This window comes from Strigops habroptila, chromosome 2 (genome assembly GCF_004027225.2).
Source record: "Strigops habroptila isolate Jane chromosome 2, bStrHab1.2.pri, whole genome shotgun sequence".
Classification (NCBI taxonomy): Eukaryota; Metazoa; Chordata; class Aves; order Psittaciformes; family Psittacidae; genus Strigops; species Strigops habroptila.
Window position 1 is genome coordinate 74099532 of NC_044278.2, and position 9248 is coordinate 74108779.

General features: G+C 48.0%; 1 protein-coding gene across 1 annotated transcript; it reads left to right on the forward strand.

Annotated features, from left to right (window-relative positions):
* The first annotated feature begins 8407 nt into the window (after positions 1-8407).
* LOC115604442 (inositol 1,4,5-trisphosphate receptor-interacting protein-like 1) lies at positions 8408-8997 on the forward strand. The gene is given in 2 exon segments (XM_030477567.1): positions 8408-8503; positions 8506-8997. Coding segments are annotated over 2 exon segments (588 nt in total).
* Positions 8998-9248: the final 251 nt, after the last annotated feature.

Sequence of the window (9248 nt, forward strand, 5' to 3'; positions counted from 1 at the left end):
ATGCACAGTAGCTATTCAAACCCCGACAGCAACAGACAATATGGCTACTCCAAGCACTGCAGCTACACCAACCCCAGTGACAAGCACAGTAGCTACTCAAACCCCGACAGCAACAGATAATGCAGCTGTTGGTGTTATTCAACTCCCAAGCACAGCAGCTGCACCAACCCCAGCAATAGACATTGCAACCACTCCAATCCTAGTGGCAGACACTGCAGCCACTCCAACCACAGTGACAAACACTGCAGCTAAACCAAATGTTGAGTTTGTGACAATGTCTGTTGCCCCTGTAAGCAAAAGCAGACGAAAGGCACAAAGAGCAACCCGCGAAGCGAAGAAAGATGAAGACCCAGTGCCATTACTATATGCAACAGCACCTGAACAAGAGTTACTACTACGTGGGTCAGAGGAAGAGGAAGAAGAAGAAGAGGTCACTTCTTGACCCCGGACCTCAACCGAACTACGGAATATGCGAAAAGATTTCACCCGTCTTCCAGGGGAGCACATTGTCACCTGGTTGCTCCGGTGCTGGGACAATGGGGCCGACGGTCACGAACTAGAAGGTAGGGAAGCCAAGCAGCTGGGATCACTTGCTAAGGAAGGAGGAATTGACAAAGCGATTGCAAGAGAGAAGCGAGCCCTCAGTCTTTGGAGGCGGCTCCTGGCAGCTGTGAAGGAAAGGTTTCCCTACAAAGACGATATTACGAATCGCTCAGCCAACTGGACCACGATAGAGAAAGGCATCCAGTCCCTGAGGGAATCAGCCATTATAGAGATGATCTATCGTAGGCCGGATTCCAGGAACACATCCGTAGACCCAGATGAAGTCGAATGTACACGACCCATGTGGCGGAAACTTACACGGAGTGCGCCATCATCATATGCCCACACATTGGCATCAATGACCTGGAATGACGGAGTATCACCAACAGTGGATTTCCTGATTCGTCAACTCCGAGAGTTCGAAGACAATCTCACCCCTTCCATCATTTCAGCTGTGGAAAAACTGTCCCAGGAGTTCAAACAATTGAGAGACGATTTATCCGATCTATCCAGCTCTCCACGCGTACCAACCCATGTCTCAGCTATCAACAGAAGGCGCCCTACTGCTCGAGAAAGAAAATATACGAGGTACACGCCACGGGCCACCCTATGGTTTTACCTGCGGGATCATGGAGAAGACATGAGAAAGTGGGATGGAAAACCTACTTCAGCTCTGGAGCAACGGGTGCGTGAACTGAAGAGGAGAACAATGGTCAAGGATGATCCTCCCAGGAAAGCTGCTGCTCCAGTCTCTGGCGAGCAGTTTCCCAGATGGAGCGAAAGAGCTGATTTTACTCCAGCTCCTGTGATAAGGAATACTAATCCCTTTCTACAAGACAGAAGTGGAGAATTTTGTGATCACTATTAGAGGGGCCCTGCCTCCAGCCAGGTGGAGGAGAGGGATAATCGGGTTTACTGGACTGTGTGGATCAGATGGCCTGGCACATCAGTCCCACAGAAGTATAAGGCTCTAGTAGATACCGGTGCACAGTGTACTCTGATGCCATCAAGGTATCAAGGGGTGAAACCCATTTCTATTTCTGGAGTGACAGGAGGATCCCAAGCGTTAACTATGCTGGAAGCTGAAATCAGCCTGACTGGGAGGAAGTGGCAAAAGCACCCCATTGTAACTGGTCCAGGGGCTCCATGCATCCTTGGCATAGACTATCTCAGGAGAGGGTATTTCAAAGACCCAAAAGGGTATAGATGGGCTTTTGGTATCGCTGCCTTGGAGACAGAGGAAATTAAGCAGCTGTCCACCTTACCCGGTCTCTCAGAGGATCCTTCTGTTGTGGGGTTGCTGAAGGTCGAAGAACAACAAGTGCCAATTGCGACCACAACAGTGCACCGGCGGCAATATCGCACCAACCGAGACTCCTTGATTCCCATCCATAAGCTGATCCGCAGACTGGAGAGCCAAGGAGTGATCAGCAGGACCCGCTCACCCTTTAATAGCCCCATATGGCCAGTGCAAAAGTCTAATGGAGAGTGGAGATTAACAGTAGACTATCGTGGCCTGAACGAAGTCACACCACCATTGAGTGCTGCCGTACCGGACATGTTAGAACTTCAGTATGAACTGGAGTCAAAGGCAGCCAAGTGGTATGCCACAATTGACATTGCCAATGCATTTTTCTCAATCCCTTTGGCAGCAGAATGCAGGCCACAGTTTGCTTTCACTTGGAGGGGCGTCCAGTACACTTGGAACCGACTGCCCCAGGGGTGGAAACACAGCCCTACCATCTGCCATGGATTGATCCAGACTGCACTGGAACAGGGGCAAGCTCCAGAACACCTGCAATACATTGATGACATCATCGTGTGGGGTGATACAGCGGAAGAAGTTTTTGAGAAAGGGAGGAAAATAATCCAAATCCTGCTGAAGGCCGGTTTTGCCATAAAACGGAATAAGGTCAAGGGACCTGCACAGGAGATTCAATTTTTGGGAATAAAATGGCAAGATGGACGCCGCCAGATCCCCACAGACGTGATCAACAAGATAACAGCAATGTCTCCACCAACTAACAAGAAAGAAACACAAGCTTTCTTAGGTGTTGTGGGGTTCTGGAGAATGCACATCCCAAATTACAGTCTGATTGTAAGCCCTCTCTACCACGTGACCCGGAAGAAGAATGATTTCAAATGGGGCCCTGAGCAACAACAAGCCTTTGAACAAATTAAACGAGAAATAGTTCATGCAGTAGCCCTTGGACCAGTCCGGGCCGGGCCAGATGTGAAAAATGTGCTCTATACCGCAGCTGGGGAGAATGGTCCTACCTGGAGCCTCTGGCAGAAAGCTCCAGGGGAGACTCGAGGTCGACCCCTTGGCTTTTGGAGTCGGGGATATAAAGGATCCGAGGCCAGCTACACTCCCACTGAAAAAGAGATACTGGCAGCCTATGAAGGGGTTCGAGCTGCCTCAGAAGTGATTGGAACTGAAGCGCAGCTCCTCCTGGCACCCCGGTTGCCTGTGCTGGGCTGGATGTTCAAAGGCAGGGTCTCCTCTACACATCATGCAACTGATGCTACATGGAGTAAGTGGGCCGCACTAATTACACAACGAGCTCGAATAGGAAATCCCAGTCGTCCAGGAATTCTAGAAGTCATCATGGACTGGCCAGAGGGCAAAGATTTTGGGATGTCACCAGAAGAGGAGGTGACGCGTGCTGAAGAGGCCCCACCATATAATGAACTGTCAGAGAGTGAAAAGCAATATGCCTTGTTTACTGATGGGTCCTGCCATATTGTGGGAAAGCATCGGAGATGGAAGGCAGCTGTGTGGAGTCCCCTGCGACAAGTTGCAGAAACTGCTGAGGGAGAGGGTGAATCGAGTCAATTTGCAGAGGTGAAAGCCATCCAGCTGGCCTTGGACATTGCTGAACGAGAAAAATGGCCAGTACTTTATCTCTATACTGACTCACGGATGGTGGCAAATGCCCTGTGGGGGTGGTTGCAGCAATGGAAGCAGAGCAACTGGCAACGCAGAAGTAAACCCATCTGGGCTGCTGCATTGTGGCAAGATATCGCTGCTCGGGTGCAGAACCTGGTGGTGAAGGTACGCCACGTAGATGCTCACGTACCCAAGAGTCGGGCCACTGAGGAACACCAGAATAACCAGCAAGTGGATAAAGCTGCTAAGATTAAAGTGGCTCAGATGGACTTGGATTGGCAACATAAGGGTGAATTATTTTTAGCCCGGTGGGCCCATGACACCTCAGGCCATCAAGGCAGAGATGCAACATATAGATGGGCTCGTGATCGAGGGGTGGACTTAACGATGGACACTATTGCCCAGGTTATTCACGAATGTGAAACATGTGCTGCAATTAAGCAAGCCAAGCAGTTAAAGCCTCTCTGGTATGGAGGACGATGGCTGAAGTACAAATATGGGGAGGCCTGGCAGATTGACTATATCACACTCCCACCAACCCGCCAGGGCAAGCGCTATGTGCTTACCATGGTGGAAGCAACCACCGGCTGGCTGGAAACATACGCTGTGTCCCACGCCACTGCCCGGAACACTATCCTGGGCCTTGAGAAACAAGTCTTGTGGCGACACGGCACCCCAGAGAGAATTGAGTCAGACAATGGAACTCATTTCCGGAACAACCTCATAGACACTTGGGCCAAAGAGCATGGCATTGAGTGGGTATACCACATCCCCTACCATGCACCAGCCTCTGGGAAAATCGAACGGTACAATGGGCTGTTAAAAACTACACTGGGAGCAATGGGTGGTGGGACTTTCAAACACTGGGATACACATTTACCAAAAGCCACCTGGTTGGTCAACAGTAGGGGATCTGCCAACAGGGCTGGCCCAGCCCAATCAGAACTTTTACGTACCGTAGAGGGGGATAAAGTTCCTGTGGTGCACATAAAGAATTTGTTGGGGAAGACAGTCTGGGTTATTCCTGCTTCAGGTAAAGGCAAACCCACTCGTGGGGTTGCTTTTGCTCAGGGACCTGGATATACTTGGTGGGTAATGCGGGAAGATGGGGAAGTCCGATGTGTACCTCAAGGGGATTTGATTTTGGGGGAAAACAGCCAATGAACTCAATTGTACGCTGTTGCCTGCTCTATAACGCTTTTATAGCCCACCAGCTAGATATCTTCAGGTCACCAGCCATTGACCCTGACTTCCCTCCGATCATCACCTCAACAAAGAATGAATTTTGAGGAAACCAGACGAGCTCAGCAGTGACCAGATGAGTTTGGCGGTATCATCAGCAGGCAACAACCCAACACTATGTACCGTCCCTCCTGCCCTGAAAGACTATTACAAGAGATGGAGCCTGACATCATGGACTGGATGAGTTCAGCAATCTTACAGGGATTGGTCCATGGACTAGGGAACGATATCTTTCTCTGTGTGTGGGTGTGGGTGTATATATATGTGTATATATGGGACAGGGGTGATGGTGTGCTGAGAGATGTGGGATCTGAGCATGACGTGAATGGTATGGAATAAGGGGTGGATACTGTCCTGGGTTCAGCTATAGCAGTCATTTTTCTCCTGCTTAGTAGCTGGTGCAGTGCTGTGTTTTTTAACTTTCAGCCTGGGAACAACGCTGATAACACCGATGTTTTTAGTTGTTGCTAAGTAATGTTTATTCCAACCAAGGACTTTCTCAGTCTCATGCTTTGCCAGGGAGGAGGGGAAGCCGGGAGGAAGCAGAGACAGGACACCTGACCCAAACTAGCCAAAGGGGTATTCCATACCACAGCACGTCATGCCCAGTATATAAACCGGGGGGAGTTACCCGGAAGGCCCAGATCACTGCTCGGGTCGGGCTGGGTATCGGTCGGCGGGTGGTGAGCAATTGTATCCTCTCCCCTTGTTATTTCACTAATCGTTATTATCATTGGTGGTAGCAGTAGTGGTTTTGTGTTATACCTTAGTTGCGGGACTGCTCTTATCTCAACCCGTGGGAGTTGCATTCTTCCCATTCTCCTCCCCATCCCTCCGGGAGCGGGGGGAGGAAGAAGGGGGGGGGGGGGGAGTGAGCGAGCGGCTGTGTGGTTCTGAGTTACCGGCTGGGCTCAAACCACGACAACCCCAAATCCCAAAAAGTGCGTAGAGATAAGACCTGGTAAAATGTTTAGGCAATAATGTAAGAACAGCATAAGAAATAAGAACCTCCTGGTTCCCCAATGGGAGGATTTGTTGTGGGCTTGTTCCTTTGTACACTGGTTTTTCATGCAAAAAAGTACAGAAACTGGAGGTAAGAGACAGGTGTTCTGGTGAAAAAAGTTAAGTGCTCCTGTCTGGGAACGAAAAGTCTAAGGTGGGGATGTATGGTCCTCCTTCACCTCCAATAGTGATGAGTGGTGCTTGTTCCCTCTCCAGGGGTAAGTAGCCCCATCACAGTTATTAAAGAAGAACAAGGGGAGGAGAAGGCAGATGTGTCCATCCCAGGGGCTGGCCAAGGAATGTGGCTGGGAGAGGGGGGTGGGGAAGTCTAGCTGCTGCTGTGGAGCCTGAGTGGCTGCAATGATTCCTCAACATCTGCTCCTGCACCCTGCTGATGGCATTGCACAACCTGCAAGGGAGCACGAACTGCAAAGAGGGGAGCAAGTGTTCACATGGTTCCTGAAATGCTGGGATGGGAGATCTGCAAGGGTAGAACACTAACCAGTTCCCAGTGCAGTAGTGTGGTATGGCTTCTGAGAAACCTGAAGGGAGAATGGTGGCTGATGATGGATTAACAAGCCCTGAATGAAGTGACTCTAGCTTTGCCTGCTGCTGTCCTGAATGCTTCATATGCAGCATAAACCGGAAGCAAAGCAAGCTAGACAGCATGCCACCACACACAAAGAACCCTCTCCATTCCTACAATGGAGGAATGTAAACACAGCTTGCTTTCACCTGGTAAGGAATCCAGTATACTGGAAGCAATTATGCCACAGGTAGAAACATCATCCCACCTTTTACTTTGGGCTAAGAGCCCCTAGAGGTGGGTGGCACCCCAGAACACATGCAAAACCTTGAGAACATTGTCCTCTAGTGAGAAACACCATAGCTATCCAATTATCCTTATAAGTGGCTGAACAGGAAAAGTAGCCCATAGTGATATCTACACTGATGGTAGCCGATGCTGTGTGGGGATAGTTAGACTGATGGAACACAGATAGAAGCCAGTGTAATCCTGTCAAGGGAGCAGCTTGATTATAAGGATAGAGGAGTAAGTTAGCATAAATAACCTGCCAATCACTGTGATACCTGCAAATGTGTTGGTAACTGGAAAAAGAATTAATTCCCAAACAGGCAGACTGCAAGCACCAGTGATGGTGATGGCCAGTTGTTAGGTCCCAACTGACACTCAAGAGGCTAGCCAAGAATCAAGTATTCTCTACCTCATTCTAGCACTCATGGTATCTGTGGTCACACAGAAGAAACTTTGGTGATAGGAGAGGTGCCTGCAGGAACCCCTACCTAGTCCCAGGACCACACACCCATCAGCTAGGATGACTACACTGACACCATTCCATATCTCCTACAGGATAGGGAGGTTGTATGAGAAACCACTAGCATGAGTTGCTCAGCTTCTCTACTGGACTGCACTATCTCTCCCATGGCACAAAGAGGTTGTGTAATTCACAAAATACTGTATAGAGCTGTGATTGAAATCTTTTGGTATCCAAATTCCTATTGTGTCCCCAGTGTCAAACTGATCTTAAAACATAACAGTCCTAGGAAGTAGAAACCCCTCATCATGAATGGAATTTCAACCACACCTCCAATAAACCATGTAACACTTCTCTACTAAGACATAAAAAGACAAAGAAGATAGTCAGCAGGGTATCTGACTGCAGCCTGATGAAAGGAATTACCGTAAAAGGAATCCTGAATCTTAGTTTCTCACTCCAGTATTCTTCATTCATTTGTGGATGTCAGTGATCCCTACAGAGAAAATGCATTCCTTCCCCAGAAGCTAGGAAATTGAAGGAATGGAGAATAACAGAATCACCATTTTATCTCTACCCTTTTAGTTAAAGCACTCTTCTAGGATGTGAGAAATCAGTGATCAAATTTGTAAGGTAAGCCTCAAGTCTTGCCTTGAAGCTCTAAGTTAAATGATTCAGAAATGTAATTTCTTTATGTAACGAAAACTACCTCCTCTTTTTTCCATCATAAAACATGAAAGCTGAAATGAACATAGAAGGCAAACCCACCATATGCCATAATTTTAAAACACCTACCAGAGCCTTTTGTTTTTCTTCTATACTACCTGAATGAAAGGAGCAATGACATACTACAGTCTCAGTTCCTGACACAAACAATCTGAATTGAGGTCTAAGCTCCTAAGTATTCCCAAAGAAAATTGCCCCTGAGTAATTTCAGAAAGTTCACCTTGTCAAAAACAAAATTTGATTCTGGTAACTTAAAAGACTAAGGAAATAATCAGGGTCTTGTCTCATTTTGTGCAGTGTCTCTCCCTCACTATCATAAAATGCAAACATTGTAAAGAATAATCACAAAGCAACTTGAAACATGAGAATATACTGGATGGGGCTTTGAGCAACCTGGTCTAGTGGAAGGTGTCCTTGCCTATGGCACAGAGGTTAGAACTAGGTAATATTTAAAGCTCCTTCCAACCCAAACCATTTTACGATTCTATGAATCATTGTAAGAACCCCTAGGTATCTTACTCCCAAAGCTTCTAATATCCTGTGGTACCCAAATTCTAAGTAAACATAGCCTGTGAACCTTGTTGAAGCCTGGAGATTTCTCAGCCCTCCTGTTACATTAAGCTTGAATTCAGAAACAGTCCCAGAACATAGAAATTCTTTTGAGAGATATATATATATATTTAGGTTATCGTTACTATTTAATGCCACGCTGGGCAGGGTAGGGTGGGGGATGTCTCATAGTATGTGTAGGGGAACCAGGAAGAGGAGCCGTAAGCGAGAAAGTAGCTGCAAGCAGGGCAGCCGTGGAAGTCAAGAGGAGCAGGAACAGAAGGGGTAGAAGAAGACAATGACAACAACTTTGGTGACACATGTGATATGAGCCAGTTCTGGGCTGATGGCATCCAGTGGCCTGTGCCATACAGGGCTGAGATGTGCAAGTTGGTGGAGGATCTGGTAGATGAACTTCTTTGTGCCTGCCGAATATTTTGCAAGCATACCTTCAAGCCGCAGCTACAGCCAGCCATTGGGATGGGCTGTGTCTATGAAGGCTGGAGTGTCTGGGAGGACAATGTCCTCTACCGCCTGCCTGTGCCCCTGCAGCCTCCCCCTGGGCATCACTTTTGTTTGGAGCTGGACACCGCAGAGGAGGTGCTGACCAACGCCTCCTGCCTCCATGTGCAGCAAAAGCGTGTGTACACCAGGGAGCAGATGGTGGGAGACATGCTGTGCTTCCTCCACCACCATGAGGATGATGTGAAAGCCAGCAGCCCAGCCTCCTTGACACCCTTTACACCAACCAACAGCTGCATTTCCTTTTAAGAAAAGACCGTAAGAGAATCATAGACAACATTTCTGGAAACTCCTCTGATAATCATTTACTGACACCAGATGTCTTAAACCAGGGGAAATGTTGGCTCTAAGTTGCTGAAGGCAACTCTGGCAGGAAAATAGGGCAATTAAGTTGAACATTAGTATGTGCTTAAATTGTGGCAGTTAGTTAGCAAGTGAAATGTCTTAATGCATCTAAAAGCTTGTCCATAGTTTTAATTATACTCTCACTGAAGTGAATT